Raw genomic sequence first — 20,399 nt, forward strand, 5'->3', positions numbered from 1 at the left:
AGATGTTATATTGGTTTCACTGGTAAAAATAAATAATTGAAATGGGTATATATTTGTTTTTTGTTAAGTTGCCTAATAATTATGCACAGTAATAGTCACCTGCACACACAGATATCCCCCTAAAATAGCTAAAACTAAAAACAAACTAAAAACTACTTCCAAAAATATTCAGCTTTAATATTAATGAGTTTTTTGGGTTCATTGAGAACATGGTTGTTATTCAATAATAAAATTAATCCTCAAAAATACAACTTGCCTAATAATTCTGCACTCCCTGTATAATGCCCCCTACTGTTATAATGCTCACCCTGAAGTGCCCCAGTATTTATATCGCCCCCTACTGTTATAATGCCCCTACAGTGTACCCAGTATTTATATCGCCCCCTACTGTTAAAATGCTCGCCCTGAAGTGCCCCAGTATTTATATCGCCCCCTACTGTTATAATTCCCTTACAGTGCCCCCAGTATTTATATCACCCTCTACTGTTATAATGCTCGCCCTGATGCACCCACAGTATTTATAATGCCCCCTGCAGTGCCCCCTGTAGTTATATTCCTCCGTTTAGTGTCCTCATAAATTATAATTCAGTCTCATGTAAATAACACACAGTCCCATGTAAATAACATTATTTCCCTCTCTCCGCCATAGAGTCCCATGTAAATACCATCACACCCCTCCCCAGTCTCCTTCAACATACAGTCCCATGTAAATAATATCACCCCCTCAATATTCAGTCCCATGTAAAAAAACATCACTCCCATCCCCAGACACCTTCAACATACAGTCCCATGTAAATAAATCACCCCCTCCCCAGGCACCTCAAACATGCAGTCCCATGTAAATAACATTACCCCTCAACATTCAGTCCCATGTTATCACTCCCTCCCACAGCCGCCTTCAACATATAGTCCCATATAAATAACATCACCCTGCCCCAGCCACCTCCAACATGCATTCCCATGTAATTAACATCACCCCCTCAACTTTCAGTCCCATGTAAATAACATCACTCTACCCCACTGTCCCATGTCAATAACATCCCTCCCTTAAGCCCTAACATACAGTCTCAGTTAAATAACTACAACTCCCAACATTGCTCTGCCTCTCACACTGAGTAAGGGTACTTTCACAGGTAGGCAGTTCCGTTGAACGGAGATCATTTGTTTCCGGATCCGGTATTTTTTTTTTTCACATTTTTAAAGGTCTGTGCATGCGCAGACCGGAAAACTGGATCCGTCAATGCAGCAATTTCTTGAGCACATGGTACTGGATCCGGCATTAATACATTTCAATGGAAATTAATGCCGGATCCGGCATTGTGGCAAGTGTGAAAATACCGCAGCATGCCAAATACCATAAAAGGGATGGAACGGAAGACATCTTGATGCATACTGAACGGATTGCTCTCCATTCAGAATGCATGAGGATAAAACTGATCAGTTTTTTCCGGTATTGAGCCCCTATGACGGAACTCAATAGCGGAAAACTTTAACGCTAGTGTGAAAGTACCCTAATCTACCCCTTCACTTACCTCTTCTCAGGTAGAATACCTCATCTCAGCCTCTTCCCAGGACTTCTCCCTGCTGTCCTTTCCTGCACCAGTCACATGATGGTGACATCATCGCAGGTCCTTTTCAGCTACTGCATTTAGAATTGTATTGCCGTCCTGAGAATGGCAATGCAGTTGTATCTAGCAGGCAGGCAGTACAATCGGGGCCTTGGAGAAAACATCAGGGGCCCAGGCCCAGAATGTTTTAACCTAGCAACGCCCCTGATCCTGTGTATAGGTGATAAGTTGATATTCTGGGACAACCCCTTTAACGCTAAGCTTTGTGAAAGTAGGGGTTTTGGGGGTCTGCACCGGAAAAATGGAGCTCCTATAAACATTTATTAAGAAATTAATCAGCACAGAATTTTAGACCTAAAATTGAAATTATGTTCATCGTTGGAGGTACAATTTAATCTTTGACTCATTTGGGAACATTTATTAAAACTGCCTCTTAATAAATTAGTCACTTCTCTCGCAGTCTGTGTTCCAGAAACTGAAGGGCTGGCATAGGTTTTTGCCCATATAATAAATCTGGTGGGCAATGCAAAGTCCCACCCCCTCCTGCTAGGCCCACCTGCTTTTTCAACACTTTAGGAAAGTGCACCATAACCTGCAACTTTTTTACACCACAATAGTGGCCAGGGGCGTAACTACCATAGCGGCAGACCAGGCGACTGCTATGGGGCCCAGGGCAAGAGGGATTATGTCCTCTTCTACTGGAGGTGAAAACTTGGTCAGGACTTTACCCTCTAAAGGAACAGCTTTTAGCAAATGAAGCGGTGGAAAAATGGCCCAAGTGCCATTGAAAAGGGTTTAGGCATAAACCCTTCTGTCTTGTGTGGGGGGCCTGGTTTGATCCTTGCTATGGGGCTCTTACTTCTCTATGTACGCCACTGATAGTGGGTTTAGGAAATTTTCTCCACTGAGTTGTTATACTATAGCTCCAAAAGACTCAAATGGCAAATTCCCTTTTGCTACAGTGGTGCTTGAAAGTTTGTGAACCCTTCAGAATTATCAATATATCTGGAAAATTTGATCATAAAACTGCATAATATTTTCACACCAGTCCTAAAAGTAGCTAAAGATAACCAAAAACAAATTACTCAAAAATATTACACCTGGTCAATTGTTGAGGAAAATAATCCAACATTACATGTCTGTGAGTGGCAAAAGTAAGTGAACCTTTGCTTTCAGTATCTGGTGTCACTCCCTTGTACAGCAATAACTTCAAATAATCATTTCCGGTAATTGTTGATTAGTCCTGCACATCGGCTTGGAGGAATTTCAGCCCATTCCTCCATTTCCAACTTTCTTGGTGGATTCAGGCCTTCCACAACATTTCTATTGGATTAAGGTCAGAACTTTGACCTGGCCACTCCAAAATTTGAAGTTTACTCATTTGTTTGATTTGGTTATCTTTACCTACTTTGTGAATGAAAATCTGATGTAGTTTTTAGATCAAATTAATGCTGAAATATAGAAAATTCTGAACAGTTCACAAACTTTCAAACACATACTGCAAACGTGTAGAATATATAATTTTATGTAACAATGACCACTGACCTTTCTTCCTCTCCACAGATCCTGCTTTGGTGCGCCAACAAAGTCTTTGAGGAACTTACTGACATTGAGCGTCAGTTTCACAAAGCTCTCTACACTGTCAGGATTTACCTGAACTGTGAACGTTACTCTGTGGCATTGCTGGACATGACAAAAGAAAAGGTGACTTTTACAGACATAAAATGAAGGTCTATAAACCCACAACTTAATCCTAACGAAAAGAAAGAGAAACAAATAGAATTCTAATTACTCAGTAAATCTATCGGGAAGTTCTTAGGGAGGAAATAATCTGAGTAGGCTGACAGTCTTTTTTTTAAATTCACTTTTATACACACCACCATACTTATCTATGACAGCTCATGTCTATGAGGGATGGATCCAGCATAGAAATCTAGGGGAAGGAGGTGGGGTATAGCGTGAAAAGTATGCCATAGTGAATTTGACTTTTTTGATCATGCCTCTTGCCACTTCCTTAATTATGTAAGCCACTGCGCCAACACAAGAAGGAATAAAAGTGAAACACTGAAAAACCCAATCACACAGTAAGGATTAGGCACACACTTGCTCTTTCAGTCAGAAGTAAGTATACAGCACCACTGTACAAAGCTCAACCTAACCAACAATACCGTCATTCGGTGACCATATAGTGATCAGATACCAGATCCATACTGTAGACTATGCAAGAGGATACAGAACTGATCAGACCCAGTCATAAGCACTACACGCAACAATTAACTCTAGTGACTGATCATCTGATGTGTCTTCTCTGATTGGAGTCATTCTTTTTCCTTTCATTTCCATCTTCCATGACAACTTCTCCTGATGACTGCAGAATTTGCTGCTCAGAGATCTTTAGCTTCTAGTTTCTGCAGCCACCCCCAGCCTCTACATCAATCCAAATACATTAAGATCCCTAAAATAATGCATAGCCCAGACCAGACCCCTAAATTAATCCAGATCCTAGAACTAACAAATTCAGACATTAGATCAGACCTCACAATTAATCCAGATCCCATACCAGACCATACCTTAATAAATTCAAATGTCAGACTAGACCCTAAAATGAAATCACACTTTATACAAGACACCTAAATAATTTTAGATCCTACACCACAAAATTAATCCAGAACTTAGACCAGACCTCTTAAATTACATTCAGACACCAGATTAGACCAGACCCCTAATTAATCCAGACCCTGGTCCAGACCTCTTAAATTCAAACCTCAGACTAGACCTTAAAAGTAATCCAAACCTCAGACCTGACTCTTAAAATGTATTCACAATATATACCACAAACTAGACTCGGACCTTTGACCAAACCAGTAAATTCAAACCCCCAAGCCAGAGATACATAAAAGAAGAGAAACTATTCAGACCTCAAACCAGACCTTTTCTTTACCTTACTCTACTCACTCTTGAGTTCCGCTTTATCTATCTATCTATCTATCTATCTATCTATCTATCTATCTATCTATCTATCTATCTCATATCTATCTATCTATCTATCTATCTATCTATCTATCTATCTCATATTTATCTAATCGCTTCATGTGAGTCTCTGACATTGACATTCATTCATATTTCATGTTTACTTTTGATTTTTGTTATCTAGGAGTTCTACGAACAATGGCCAATCCTACTAGGAGAAGTGCCACCTTATAAAGGACCAAAGACTCCTGATGGAAGGGTTTGTAAGGCCTTTGTTCTATGCTGCATATTGAATGAAGCACATGTCTATTTGGTGGCTATGAGAATACTTCTATGGAATGATGCACACAGCCGTATTTGGGATCCATGTCATATAGATAATGAATAAGCCACCCACAGAATTCTCTGGACCCATACTGTACCATGTGTGCCTTAAAGGTAACCTAGAGGCACACTGACTTTTCCTCTGACAACTTCTCTCCCCTAGAAGACATGATTCACTAAGAATTTAACTTGAAGTCATTATCCAAAGATTATGACTTACCACCTATCCACAGGATCTTCACCGATCATGAGAATGGGAATCCTTAAAGGGGTTGGCCACTTTCTAGCTACATGTGACCATTGTGCGTATAAGAGGACTAAATTACACTTACTAATATAGTCTTTGTTGATATTGTGTGCTGTTTGCTTCATTTTATAAGCCATGCCCCCATGTTAGGCAAATCTTCTGTGTTGTCCACATAGAGATCCTGTCCCCAAGATGGCTGCTGATGGAGGGTCATGTGACCAGGCAAATCACCTCCATGTGATGTCTCCTGCATTCAAATACACTGCAACTCCACCAAACTCTCAAAAGTGCAAGTACAGATGGCAGGGGTAGTGTACTTGAATGGGGGAGACATTACATGGAGGTGATTTGCCTGATCACATGACCCTCCATCAGCAGCTATTTTATGGACAGGAGCTCCATGTGGACAACACATAAAACTTGGCAAACTATGGGGCGTACGATATGAAATATAGAAAATAGTGCAGAATTTCAACAAAAGCCATATTAGTAAGTGCCATATAATCATCTTGCAAACACATTGGTCAACAGTAACCAGAAATTGCCCCACCCCTTTAAGTCTCCTGTGTGAATATGGTGCTGATTCAGCATGCCCACTCAACTCTATGGGACTTCTAGAGATAGCTGGGCATTGTACCCGGCTTCTCTTCACCAGTCCCACAGACTTTGCATGGAGCGGCATGAATCACTTGACCAGGCCACCATTTATTATCCTTTTGAAATGAAAAATAAAAACTCCTATATTGTTACAGTAAGATATTAATACACAGAAAAAGTGGTGTAACCTTTCATTATACAGCGATTAAAGGGCTTACCTCATGTTAAATTAATCCTAGAGTAGATGACAATCTCTTTCTACCAAAGCTACAACCAGGCCCGTACCTCACATGGATCCAGAGATCTCCCCATTCATTGCTCCAATTGCTCTGCTAGATTTAGCTCATGCTGGCCGCTCAAGGGGCTTGTCTTTTTTTTCTGCAGCAATTATTTTCCTATCACAGCTCAGGGGAGTACCCTTTCTGCAGCAGCTCTTCCTATCACAGCTCAGGGGAGTACCCTTTCTGCAGCAGCTCTTCCTATCACAGCTCAGGGAAGTAACCTTTCTGCAGCAGTTCTTCCTATCACAGCTCAGGGGAGTACCCTTTCTGCAGCAGCTCTTCCTATCACAGCTCAGGGGAGTACCCTTTCTGCAGCAGTTCTTCCTATCACAGCTCAGGGGAGTACCCTTTCTGCAGCAGCTCTTCCTATCACAGCTCAGGGGAGTACCCTTTCTGCAGCAGCTCTTCCTATCACAGCTCAGGGGAGTACCCTTTCTGCAGCAGTTCTTCCTATCACAGCTCAGGGGAGTACCCTTTCTGCAGCAGCTCTTCCTATCACAGCTCAGGGGAGTACCCTTTCTGCAGCAGTTCTTCCTATCACAGCTCAGAGGGCAGTGCCTATTCTGCAGCAGCTCTCTTCCTATGACAGCTCGGACAGGAGTACCTTTTCTGGGGGGTGTCCTTTCTGGTGCAGATCAGAGGCCGTGTCCTGTCAGCTACAACTCAGGAGGTGTGCCCTTTCTTAGAGGGCATATCCTTTCTGCTGTAGCTCTCTCCCTGTAATTGTCAGTAGATATGGCTGGTGGCAGCTGAATGATGGAACTGAACATGTGAGTCCACCTCAGTGGTTATTGAGGTGGACAGGGAAATAAAGAATATAATAAACAGCAGGTGGCGCTATACAAATTTTGTATTTAATAACTCAGTGGCTATTGCAGATAGAAACGTATTCAGATCCTGGTGCTGATTTGACGAATGTAGAATATTTTTCATGAGACAACCCAAAAATGTAGAATATTTTTCATGAGACAACCCCAAAATGTAGAATATTTTTCATGAGACAACCCCAAAATGTAGAATATTTTTCATGAGACAACCCAAAAATGTAGAATATTTTTCATGAGACAACCCCTTTAGAGTTCAGTAGAGGGTTTAATAAAACACAGCCAATCATGCGTAGCTTCAGATCCATTCCAACCTCCCACCATGTGTAGTTTGGCGCAGGCTTGAGACCCCTCCTGCAGATTATCACTACACATGTAGAAGACTCATATAGATTATGAAATAGTATTACTTCTTTGCATTTATTGCCTTTAGAAAACTAAATTCTATTTTTCTTTCTTGATCAGGAAGTAAATTTTTACAAGATTATTGATTATATTTTGCTTGGGAAAGAAGAAATCAAAGTCATCCCGTAAGATATTAACCCCTTCCACCATAATGACTGCTAGTGTGTAATACCGCCATCACTCTACATTAACGCTCACTATGTTTTGTCATTGAAGCACCCCCCCTGTGGATCATTGGTCTCTTGTCAGTGGGTTTCCCACCTACGTTGCCGAAAATGGATTTGTAAGTTGAATTTTACATTTATATGTTCAGGGTTATAATAAATATAATGTGCAGGTTCAGCTTATACAGTACATAACGTCATTACATAAATAGCAGCTTTCTAATATGGTACCTCAAATCAGAATTGTGGGAATATTGTGTACCTGTAGTCACCATTAGAGTATGTGTATGTATTTGTATAGTGAACTCTTAGGTTAAACTCCTAAGCTCCCCCTAGTGGTGGCTGCAGGCAGGCAACATTTTATGTCTATCTAGAGGATTTGGAGCTCTGTATCAGAAAAATGGAGCTTCAATGCCGAAAAAGATATATAAGGAAATAAATTAGTACAGAATTTTAAACTTATTTAGAATAAATAAATGATATTGCTGGACCTTCACTTTAAGGCTGTCTAAAAAGGCTTAAGTCTATGTCTCTGTATTTCTAACTATTAAGGATTTTTTCAATAAGTGCAACTAACTAATAACTAATAAATAATAAACTAAGTTTGTTACAGGATTCGTGAATCTGCAGCATTTACATTATGTCATTTTTTCCATGTGTCAGATTTGCAACATGATGAACGCACCCGCCGATGAGTACTTTGCATTTCAGGTGAGAAAATTACCAGATACATTTGTTATTTTTTCAGAATCCGATTCTTATGTTAGTGTCAGAACAATGAAAAGACGGTTTACTCTGTCTTTTTAGAAAGGGCCGGTGGATGAGACGGGATGGGCTATTAAAAATGTCTTGTCCCTGCCCATTGTGAACAAAAAGGAGGAGATTGTTGGTGTGGCTACATTCTACAACAGGACGGACGGGAGACCGTTTGATGAGCATGACGAGCAAATCACTGAAGTAAGGAGTTACCTGTGCAATCAATCAACAGTATAACTTTATGTAGAGAGATAGGTAGGTAGGTAGGTAGGTAGATAGATAGATAGATAGATATGAGGTAGGTAGATACATATGAGATAGATAGATATGAGATAGATAGATAGATAAATATAGGAAGATAGATATTAGATAGATAGATAGATAGCGTCGGACTGAGTTCCTTGGGCCCACAAGAGGAACTTATTTTTGGGGCCCAACCCCTATATCATCAATAGTCTAATTGATTCAAAACCTAAGACACACACCCTAGTCGCAGGTGATTAGCTCCAAAGGCTGCCCCAAATGCAGTTTTCTCTTGGACCTTTGGGGCCCATAATGGCTTCATAGACTGGGCTTTCCGGAGGATCCTTTGGTACTCTGATGGGCCAGTCCAACCCTGGATAGATAGATTACGTGGTAGACATGTTATAAGAGTCTGTCTTGTAAGAATCTTCTTAAAGACAAACCCCAACCCCAGAACAGTATTTGCTGTAACACAGTCATGGTACGAGAAGCAGGAGGACACAGTGATAGATGTACAGTAATCCAGTGATTCTGATATCTAGTCACAACGTGATTATACTGTATAATTTCATATCAGACTCGTGAGTCCATCAGAAAGAACTGGACTCAATACTGTTTGGATCATCTTCACATCAGACTGATACCAGTAGCTACAGATCACGTGCCCAGTTAGGACAATCTGTTACGTTTGTCTTGTGTGGTAGAGCTGACAGCACCTTTCCTGTTCCAGACCCTGACTCAGTTTCTGGGATGGTCGGTCCTGAACACAGACACATACGACAGAATTAATAAACTAGAAAACAGAAAAGACATTGCCCAGGAGATGCTCCTGTACCAGCTGAAGTGCACACCTCATGAACTTCAGACTATTCTGGTAAATGTCATCATAATGTTTTTTACCCAGGACCGAGACTGAAATGTGGTGTCTAATCAACGCAATGTTTCCATTTTAGAAAACGAAAGAGAAGTTAAATAAGAACGTAGACGAATGTGAAGAGAAAGAGCTTGTGAAGATATTGGTAAGATGTTTGCAAGAACCTGACAGTAGATGTGCCTACATGAGAAATGCTGACCTCATGTGCAGAGATATGGCTAGAATTAGCCATGGATACGTTGAATCAAATCCAATATATGGGACTTTTAAGTGCAAAAAAAAAGGTCTTCCAATTAGTTAACTAACTTAAAGGGATAAAGGGAGTCTGTCTTCAGTTTTGACCATGCTCAACTGCAAACTGCACTAGGTAAGGGCTAGGGAGAGCAAAACAAATATCCCTTTTGAGACGCTTTCTCATCAGGAGTAGAGTGAATATGAAGTTTCATTCTGCCAGGTTTTGCTCTGACAAGTGCCCAGAAGGGGAGCTTCATTGTGAAGTGCTCTCTGCATTGTGTTGCCCCTTCCATCTCTGAGTGACAGCTGGAGTGGTCTCCTGGTTGTAAGCTACAGTCTCCTCACAGTTCCTGGTATTGCAACTCAGACCCATTCACTTGACAGTGCCTAGGTCATGTGACAGATGAAAGTGACATCACTGTCCTAGCAAGGGGCCTTAGCGCAAGGGTCTTATCCTAAGCGTAGGCCATCAATATCAAAATGTTAAACAATCGCTTTAAGCAACTACTGTCTGGTACAGCCAGAAATGACAGTTGTGTGACACCCACTAAGCAGATTATTGTTGGTGGACCCATGTAACATAAAGGTATTGTTTAAAATGGACAACCCCTTTAACTGGTAATAGATTCACTTGAATGTGAATGGTTAGCACTTTAAAGCGGTTTTCCAACTCTTCCTCTGTACAGGTCATCAGTATCTGATTGGTGGGGGTCAACACCTCGGACCCCTTCCGGCAGCTATTTCGAGCAGTCAGCGGTGATCCTTTGAGCGCCACAGCCTTCTCGCAGCTTACTAAGCACAGCGCCGTGCATTGTATAGTGGCTGTGCTTGGCATCACAGCTCAGCCCCATTCACTTGAAATGACAGTAGATGTGCCTACGTGATTAATGCTGACCTCATGTGTAGAGATACGGCTAGAATTAGCCATGGATACATCGAACTAAAGCCAATATTTGGGGCGTTCAAGTGCAAGTGTGATATCAAGAGGGTTGCCTAACTCATTCAATGGGTTGAGCTGCGCCTAGGTCAGATGAACATGACACACAGATGATGAACAGACAGATGAACATGACACACACAGGTACACCCATGCCAATCAGATAATGACCTATCGAGATGACAAATTAAAATGTGTCAGAAAACCCCTGATGGTGCGTAACTGTGAAGCCCAATTTACAGTTACGCATCTACAATAAATATATACTCTTTAAAAGAGGTTTGCCCATCTTTTACACAGGGGGCCTGATAGGTGCGGGTCCCACCCCTGAACAGAGCCCGAAGAGTAAAGGAGGGTGCACAGCGCATGCGCAGCTGCCCTCTATTCATTTCTATGTGACTGCCAAAAATAGCCGACTTTTGGCTCGACTATTTCCATCAGTGCCATAGAAGTGAATGGAGTGGAGGGCACTTTTGTGCGGTGCGCTTCCCATTCATTTTGATGGTGCTGCTTGGCTATTTTTTGCAGTCCCACAGAAATGAATGGGGGGCGGCAGTGCATGTGGGCTCCGGAGTTGGGACCCGCACCTATCAGAAATTGGGGGCATATCCTAGCGATATGTCTCCAATGAACAAGATGGGCCAACCCCTCTAAATCTGATATATCTGATATATAGCAGAAAATTGGCCAAGCGCCATCTCAGCAGTGCATCACTCTAATGCCTATGTGGATGTTTTTGTGTTGTCCTATAAAAGCAAGGACACACCTTTGGAAAACAAATCTATAGGTTAAGGAAAGTCTTGGACCCGACTAATAGGATCCATCTGCTCACAAGTGTTTATCTTCTTTTGAACAGAAAGAAGAGCTGCCAGACCCCGCGGCGCTGGAACTGTATGAATTCCACTTTAGTGACCTGCCGGTGTCCGAGCACGAGCTCATCAAGAGCGGCATACGGCTCTTTGTAGAACTAAAAGCTGTGGAGAAGTTCAAGGTGCCCGCAGAGGTAACCAGCTTGTCTTATTGTATTCATATTTTATTGATACTCTTACGTCGAACCAAAGCCAAAGAAGATAAAACAAATGCTATATCAATCACATAAAAGTATCTTCATCATTCTGAAGCCATGATGATCGAGAAGACACTTTCCTGGACTTCCCATCAGCATTTCCACTGAGGAACTCCAAAGCCCAGCTCTCCACTCTGTACACCTGAATCCAACTGGACATCATAGGGGAGATTAAAACTAGTGATAATGGCAACCAATCAGATTCCACCTTTTATTTTTCACAGCTACTTTCCAAAATGAAAGGTTGAATCTGATTGGTACGGGCAACTAAGACAGTTTTACTTTATACCAGTTTTAATACCAGACACATCTCCTCCCATGTGTACAGTCGTGGCCAAAAGTTTTGTGAATGACACAAATATTAGTTTTCACAAAGTTTGCTGCTAAACTGCTTTTAGATCTTTGTTTCAGTTGTTTCTGTGATGTAGTGAAATATAATTACACGCACTTCATACGTTTCAAGGGCTTTTATCGACAATTACATGAAATTTATGCAAAGAGTCAGTATTTGCAGTGTTGGCCCTTCTTTTTCAGGACCTCTGCAATTCGACTGGGCATGCTCTCAATCAACTTCTGGGCCAATTCCTGACTGATAGCAACCCCTTCTTTCATAATCACTTCTTGGAGTTTGTCAGAATTAGTGGGTTTTTGTTTGTCCACCCGCCTCTTGAGGATTGACCACAAGTTCTCAGTGGGATTAAGATCTGGGGAATGTCCAGGCCATGGACCCAAAATGTCAACGTTTTGGTCCCCGAGCCACTTAGTTATCACTTTTGCCTTATGGCACAGTGCTCCATCGTGCTGGAAAATGCATTGTTCTTTACCAAACTGTTGTTGGATTGTTGGAAGAAGTTGCTGTTGGAGGGTGTTTTGGTACCATTCTTTATTCATGGCTATGTTTTTGGGCAAAATTGTGAGTGAGCCGACTCCCTTGGATGAGAAGCAACCCCACACATGAATGGTCTCAGGATGCTTTACTGTTGGCATGACACAGGACTGATGGTAGCGCTCACCATTTCTTCTCCGGACAAGCCTTTTTCCAGATGCCCCAAACAATCGGAAAGTGGCTTCATCGGAGAATATGACTTTGCCCCAGTCCTCAGCAGTCCATTCACCATACTTTCTGCAGAAGATCAATCTGTCCCTGATGTTTTTTTTGGAGAGAAGTGGCTTCTTTGCTGCCCTTCTTGACACCAGGCCATCTTCCAAAAGTCTTCGCCTCACTGTGCGTGCAGATGCGCTCACACCTGCCTGCTGCCATTCCTGAGCAAGCTCTGCACTGGTGGCACTCCGATCCCGCAGCTGAATCCTCTTTAGGAGACGATCCTAACCTCTTTCCTTGAAGTTCTTGATGATCCTATAAATTGTTGATTGAGGTGCAATCTTAGTAGCCACAATATCCTTGCCTGTGAAGCCATTTTTATGCAACGCAATGATGGCTGCACACGTTTCTTTGCAGGTCACCATGGTTAACAATGGAAGAACAATGATTTCAAGCATCACCCTCCTTTTAACATGTCAAGTCTGCCATTTTAACCCAATCAGCCTGACATAATGATCTCCAGCCTTGTGCTCGTCAACATTCTCACCTGAGTTAACAAGACGATTACTGAAATGATCTCAGCAGGTCCTTCAATTACAGCAATGAAATGCAGTGGAAAGGTTTTTTTGGGATTAAGTTAATTTTCATGGCAAAGAAGGACTATGCAATTCATCTGATCACTCTTCATAACATTCTGGAGTATATGCAAATTGCTATTATAAAAACTTAAGCAGCAACTTTTCCAATTTCCAATATTTATGTAATTCTCAAAACTTTTGGCCACGACTGTAGATAAGGATAGACTTTAAAGAAGTTCTGCAGAAGTTAGGGCTTACCTAACTTCAAAGGACGGTATGGCAAGAAATTAATTTGATCAGCAGATGGAACGTCATGCTGCATCAGTGTATGCTGGATAGTGGAGGTCACGTGACTGGGAGTCAGAAAAGGGAGTTGCAGGTCAAACTGCTAACACAGTGAATTGTATTGTGATAACGTAATTATATCTGTATAAATGTATAAGACTGCACAACCCCTTTAAGCTGGCCACACACATCCAATCAATGTCGGCAGATTGTTCTAACTAATATGTGCTGATATCCATCGTCAGAAGTGGTGATGATGGTGAACTCACTAAAAGATTTCAAGAGGGGCCTGGATGTATTTCTGGAGGTTATAGTTATTAGATTTCTGGAGAAAAGTCGTTGATCCAGGGAGTTATTCTGATTGCCAGATTTGGACTCGGGAAGGAATGTTTTTCCATAAGGCTTCACGCTCATGTTTTTTTTTGTCTTCAGCATGATGAACAATGAAGGATAATTGGTTGAACTGGATTTATGTCTTTTTCAACCTTATAAAATGTGATTGCAACTGTTCCCCCAATGGCAAACGTCATGGGAACAAAGGATTGGGCTTGTTGGATGCCTACACTTCCATTTCTTTGTTGTTTTAGTAGATAAGACCCTCTATGAACTGGTAGCAACTTGTCTCCTTTCCACTGAAATAAACATGAAAGCTCAGCGAAGCCACTGCAAGTTTATAGTGGGGCAGAAAGATAGCTGTAGGTCACACAAACGTTCGGCTTGCAGCTATCTCTTGTGTATGGTTTGCTCACAGTTGCAAGGATACTCAGAAAACTCAGCGTGATTTGGATGAGATTTTATTCGACAGGATAATCCAATATGGTGGTTAATGTTTTTGGTTATGCGAACATCAGACCATCAGCTTAGGCTATGCAGTCTTGTGTGGAACATGACTGGCCCAAAAGAATACCAGAGGATCCTCCGATGTGCCCAGGTTCTGATACTATAGTGGGCCAGGAGAAAAAAACATTTGGAGCAGCTTTTTGGAGCGAATAACTTGCCACAAGGGTCTATTTCTTTGAGTCAAAATCTATTAGACTTTATTTATGATTTAGGGTTCGGGCCATGGACCCAGAGAATAATTTCCTCTGGGGGGCCCAAAGAACCCCAGTCCACCCCTGGAAACATCTTATGTTTTCCCAGCACAAAGACTCAAAGAATTAAAGACGTTGTCTCAAGAAGACAACCTCTTTTTAAATTGAAGTTGGCCCAATAATGAGTTGATCGGCTGTTTTTGTCAGCCATATGGAAACCATCAGGTGCGCCAAAGCTGATAAAGGGGGGGTTCTAAGTTGGGACACTCACTCTGTGACATGCATATGCCATAACAGGGCATCTTGACAGGGGCAGTATTTATCAAGCAATCTATTTAATGATCTCACTTTTTTGCCACCATCATTTCCCACCAGTCTAGACTAGCTATAACTTGGTATTAGTTACATGTAAGAGTTTTTGAGGGACCTTAATATTGATGACTATCCTTACAGTTAACTTTTTACCATAAAAACGCCATCCAGTCTAAAGGCAAGATATTACAGGGCAGGAAGAGCTGAGCATATTGATATATAGTTTGTATAAAATATTCAGTAAAACTTGTAATGATTGAAATCCTTGGTCTTTATCTGCTTAGTCATTCAGTGGGTGGGCCTACACAGTAATTAGGATCGCCCACTGGACTCCAAAGCCTAGAAAGAGCAGAGATTTAAATGAATAAAGTACTAGTTTTACTGAATCTTTCCTGAAAAACAAAATCTGCACAGCTCCTCCTGCTCATTCCGCTGACAGATCCAATAGCCTGTTCAATGTGACCGGTTCTCCTTAAGATAGACCCTTTCTTCAGTAGATCAGTATGAGCACGGGGAGTCAGACCCCCACCAATCAGTCAGAGATAATTTCTTTATATTTTGCTGCTTGTTTTCATTTACATTGAATGAGGAAGGAGAGGAAGAGTTGCCAAAGTCTATTCTCAAATGAATGGCTTCAGGACAGGGTTTGGCAGCTCTGTGAGCCAAATAATCTTCTTTCTGCAAGCTCTGGGAAGAGGTTTTATCCTTGCTTGTGGGCTTTCCACCCAGTGCTTATACACAAAGCCAAATGCAAGGCTTGGCATACATTCTAGAATAGCCTGGAGTAAAAGGAGAAAGAAAAACAGATTTAACAGTTTCTGAATTTCTAAAGGGTAGGTCTACTGATAGCATTCTCTGTGTAAGTGTGTATACAGAGATAGATGTCAGTCACTGATAGTTGTACACGGGGGAAGGTGTTATCACTGATTGATAGCATTCTGTGTGTAAGTGTGTATATACAGAGATAGATGTTAGTCACTGATAGTTGTACTTGGGGGATGGTCTTAAGTTCAGAAAAAGCATATACAGGTATATAAATGTATAAATTACAAGTTTTATTAAATCTTTTGCCACAAAACTAAATATCAATCCGTTCAGCTCCCCCTGCTCTATAACATGCCGCCTGCAGATTGTACTGCATTTCAGTCTGACCGGTCCTTTTTAAATAAACCTATAATTTTGTGTCTACAGCTCCCAAGCTGAACTATGTACCTCTAGGGTTACAAGCAAACCCTGTGTAGTCTGATCCTACATGCCTTCCATCGATACATTCCTACATACATTTGATAGGTTACAACTGGAAGAGAGAAGGACTGCAGGACCTGACAACACAGTAGTGTAGTCTGTAACCATGGAGACATAAGGTATATGTTTACATAAGAGATGCATTGGAAACAAAAAAAAATGCTTGTCAAAGTGAATATAGCCTTTAAGAGCCAAAGTAGTTGTGTCCATGCATTTTTCAGTAATAATATCATACTGACAATGGTAGTGTGAGGATTCTTAAAGGGGTTTTCTGGCCACAGCATTTACATTGTTTTTACAGTTACAGTGGCTCATCCGTGCAGTTGGTTGTGCAAATAATTTTATATCCCATGGAAGGCTTTCATTTGTATGCCATTTTTATATTATTTTTTTTATCAGTTTTTTTTTGTTTTGTTTACAATATTTTCTATTTTTTTATTGTTACAGATGTACTTTTTTGCTAGTTATGGAATTCCTTATTTTGCTTTTTTAAAATGTTGTTGTCTTTATATTTTTTACACATTATGTCCGCCATATTTTTATAAAAGACCTTTGGGGGCATATTAAAATTAGATTTGTTCTTGCTGATTTCTCCTGTAACTGTATCTGACATATTAGACCCATTTATGGGGGGATGGGGGGGGGGGGAGGATACAGCCTCTTGACATGTGCTATAGGACTATCACCCAGTAGCTTCTGCAGCAACCCAGCAATCCCTTGTTTACCAGAATTATAGAAGTGAGCACCTCATTGACTGTCACAGTGATAAGCTGTGTGTGCTTTATTTAAGGGGACATGGCTGTCTCTCCTCTCCTGCAGCTGCATGATTTCCATTTAGTTCCAGACCCTGCAGTGTTATATACAGATTGGCCTGCCCTCTAACAATGTTGGGTGGTCCACAAGCAGTTAAGCAAAACAATGGTGTTAAAACCACTATGATTAAGGCCTCATGCACACGACCGTTGTGTGCACCCGTGGCCGTTGTGCCGTTTTCCGTTTTTTTTCGCGGACCCATTGACTTTCAATGGGTCCGTGGAAAAATCGGAAAATGCACCGTTTTGCAGCCGCATCCGTGATCCGTGTTTCCTGGCCGTGAAAAAAATATGACCTGTCCTATTTTTTTCACGGCCAACGGTTCACGGACCCATTCAAGTCAATGGGTCCGTGAAAGAACACGGATGCACACAAGATTGGCATCCGTGTCCGTGATCCGTGGCCGTAGTTTAGTTTTTATACAGACGGATCCGAAGATCCGTCTGCATAAAAGCTTTTTCAAAGCTGAGTTTTCACTTCGTGAAAACTCAGAACCGACAGTATATTCTAACACAGAAGCGTTCCCATGGTGATGGGGACGCTTCTAGTTAGAATACACTACAAACTGTGTACAAGACTGCCCCCTGCTGCCTGGCAGCACCCGATCTCTTACAGGGGGCCTGATCAGCACAATTAACCCCTTCAGGTGCGGCACCTGAAAGGGTTAATTGTACTATCATATCCCCCTGTAAGAGATCAGGGCTGCCAGGCAGCAGGGGGCAGCCCCCCCCCCCCCCTCCCCAGTTTGAATATCATTGGTGGCCAGTGCGGCCCCCCCCCCCTCCCTCTATTGTAATAATTCGTTGGTGGCACAGTGTGCGCCCCCCCCCCCTTCCTCCCTCTATTGTAATAAATCGTTGGTGGCACAGTGTGCGCCCCCCATTGCCCCCCCCCCCATCTATAGCATTAACAACGTTGGTGGCCAGTGTGCAGCCTCCCATCTCCCCCCCCCCTCCCCCCCATCATCATTGGTGGCAGCGGAGTTCCGATCGGAGTCCCAGTTTATTCGCTGGGGCTCCGATCGGTAACCATGGCAACCAGGACGCTACTACAGTCCTCGTTGCCATGGTTACTTAGCAATAGTACAATAGTAGAAGATTAATACTTACCTGCTGCTGCGATGTTCGTGTCCGGCCGGGAGCTCCACCTACTGGTAAGTGACAGTGACAGGTCTGTGCGGCGCATTGCTAAATGAACCGTCACTTACCAGTAGGAGGAGCTCCCGGCCGGACACGAACATCACAGCTCCCAGGTAAGTATGAATCTTGTACTATTGCTAGTAACCCGCTGCCACCAATGATCGGGGGGGGGGGGGGGGGGGGGGCGCAAGATGGGAGGCCGCACACTGGCCACCAATGTTGAAAATGCTATAGAGGGAGGGGGGCCAATGATTGCCACCAACGATTTATTACAATAGAGGGAGGAAGGGGGGGGGGGGGGCGCACACTGTGCCACCAACGAATTATTACAATAGAGGGAGGAAGGGGGGGGGGGGGGGGGGGGGGGGCACACTGTGCCACCAACGAATTATTACAATAGAGGGAGGAAGGGGGGGGGCGCACACTGTGCCACCAACGATTTATTACAATGGAGGGAGGGGGGGGGGGGGGGGGCCGCACTGGCCACCAATGATATTCAAACTGGGGGGGGGGGGGGGGGTCTGCCCCCTGCTGCCTGGCAGCCCTGATCTCTTACAGGGGGATATGATAGTACAATTAACCCCTTCAGGTGCGGCACCTGAGGGGTTAATTGTGCTGATCACGGCCCCCTGTAAGAGATCGGATGCTGCTAGGCAGCAGGGGGCAGTCATGTACACAGTTTGTAGTATATTCTAACTAGAAGCGTCCCCATCACCATGGGAACGCCTCTGTGTTAGAATATACTGTCGGAAATGAGGTTTCACGATCTAACTCATATCCGACAGTATATTCTAACATAGAGGCGTTCCCATGGTGATGGGGACGCTTCAAGTTAAAATATACCATCGGATTGGAGAAAACTCCGATCTGATGGTATAAAAGGGACTCCGGACTTTACATTGAAAGTCAATGGGGACGGATCCGTTTGAAATGGCACCATATTGTGTCAACGTCAAACGGATCCGTCCCCATTGACTTGCATTGTAATTCAGGACGGATCCGTTTGGCTCCGCACGGCCAGGCGGACACCAAAATGACTTTTTTTTTATGTCCGTGGATCCGCCAAAAATCAAGGAAGACCCACGGACGAAAAAACGGTCACGGATCACGGACCTACGGACCCTGTTTTTGCGGACCGTGAAAAAAAACGTTCGTGTGCATGAGGCCTAACAATGCTGGATTATCCTAAGGTCTAGGACAGTAAGGAGGTTAATTTTAGTATCCATAGTGGTCTTGGATAGTGAAGGGGTTAATGTGAGGATCTCAGGTACACTAATACAGTGAATGAGTTAATGTCAATATAACTGGTGCTTAGGGCAGTGAAGGGGTTAATGTCAGTATGCCTGGTGGTAACGGAGAATGAAGGGGTTATGGTCAGTATATTTGGTGATCTAAGGCAGTAAAGGGGTTTATTTCAGTATCCATGGTGGTCTAGGACAGTGGAGGGTTAATGTAAGGCTCCCCGGTGGTCTAGCACAATGAGAAGTTAAAGGGATTTTACAGGCTTTTGATGCTGTTGACGTATCCTCTGGATAGGTCATCAGTATCTGATCGGTGGAGGGTACAATACCCGGGACCCCAGCCAATCAGCTGTTTGAGAAAGCACCAGCGCTCCTGGCTTTCTCCGTGTTTACCAAGCACAGCACTGTACATTGTATAGCGGCCATGCTTGGTATTGTGCTTATCTCCATTGAAGTGAATAAGCTTGTCGCTGTGCTCGGTAAGCTGCAAGACCATGCTGGTGCCTTCTCAAAGGGGTACTGGGTGTCAGACTCCCACCGATCAGATACTGATGACCTATCTTGAGCAGTGGCGTGCCTAGGGTGTTTGGCACCCCGGGCCGGTCCTTTCTCTGGCACCCCCCCCCCCCCCCCCCCCCCAATACTTGTACCCCCCTCACAGTAGTATTGCCCTCATTGTACAACCTTCATAGTGGTTTTGTACAGATGTGTGCCCCCTCACAGTAGTTATTTCCTCTCTGCGCCCCTTTCACAGTTGTAATACCCTCTTTGTGCCCCTTCACAGTAATAATCCCCATTGTGCCCCCTTCACAGTAATAATCCCCATTGTGCCCCCTTCACAGTAATAATCCCCATTGTGCCCCCTTCATAGTAATAATCCCCATTGTGCTCCCTTTATAGTAATAATCCCCATTGTGCCCCCTTTATAGTAATAATGCCCACTGTGCCCCCTAACAGTAATAATGCCCATTGTTCCCCCTTCACAGTAATAATGCCTACTGTGCTAGACTAGTAATGCCCTCTGTTCCCCCTCCATAGTAGAAATCCCCATTGTTCCCCTTCACAGTAATACATTAATGCCCACTGTGCCCCCTATACAGTAATAATGCCCTCTGTGCCCCCTTCATTGTAGTAATGCCCTCTGTGCTTCCTCCATAGTAATAAACTCCTATGTGCCTCCTCCATAGTAATAAACTCCTCTGTACCTCCTCCATAGTAATAAA

General features: G+C 43.0%; 1 protein-coding gene across 1 annotated transcript in view; it reads left to right on the forward strand.

Moving 5' to 3' along the window:
• PDE6C (phosphodiesterase 6C) overlaps nt 1-20,399 on the forward strand; it is a 75,627-nt gene that overhangs the window by 14,341 nt on the left and 40,887 nt on the right. Inside the window, exons 4-12 of the mRNA XM_040435845.1 lie at nt 3,132-3,272; nt 4,723-4,797; nt 7,277-7,341; nt 7,433-7,499; nt 8,044-8,091; nt 8,188-8,337; nt 9,110-9,253; nt 9,333-9,398; nt 11,281-11,427. Of these exons, the coding sequence (XP_040291779.1) occupies nt 3,132-3,272; nt 4,723-4,797; nt 7,277-7,341; nt 7,433-7,499; nt 8,044-8,091; nt 8,188-8,337; nt 9,110-9,253; nt 9,333-9,398; nt 11,281-11,427 (903 nt within the window). The remainder of the gene's footprint in view (nt 1-3,131; nt 3,273-4,722; nt 4,798-7,276; nt 7,342-7,432; nt 7,500-8,043; nt 8,092-8,187; nt 8,338-9,109; nt 9,254-9,332; nt 9,399-11,280; nt 11,428-20,399) is intronic.

This window comes from Bufo bufo, chromosome 6, assembly GCF_905171765.1.
Source record: "Bufo bufo chromosome 6, aBufBuf1.1, whole genome shotgun sequence".
Lineage (NCBI taxonomy): Eukaryota > Metazoa > Chordata > Amphibia > Anura > Bufonidae > Bufo > Bufo bufo.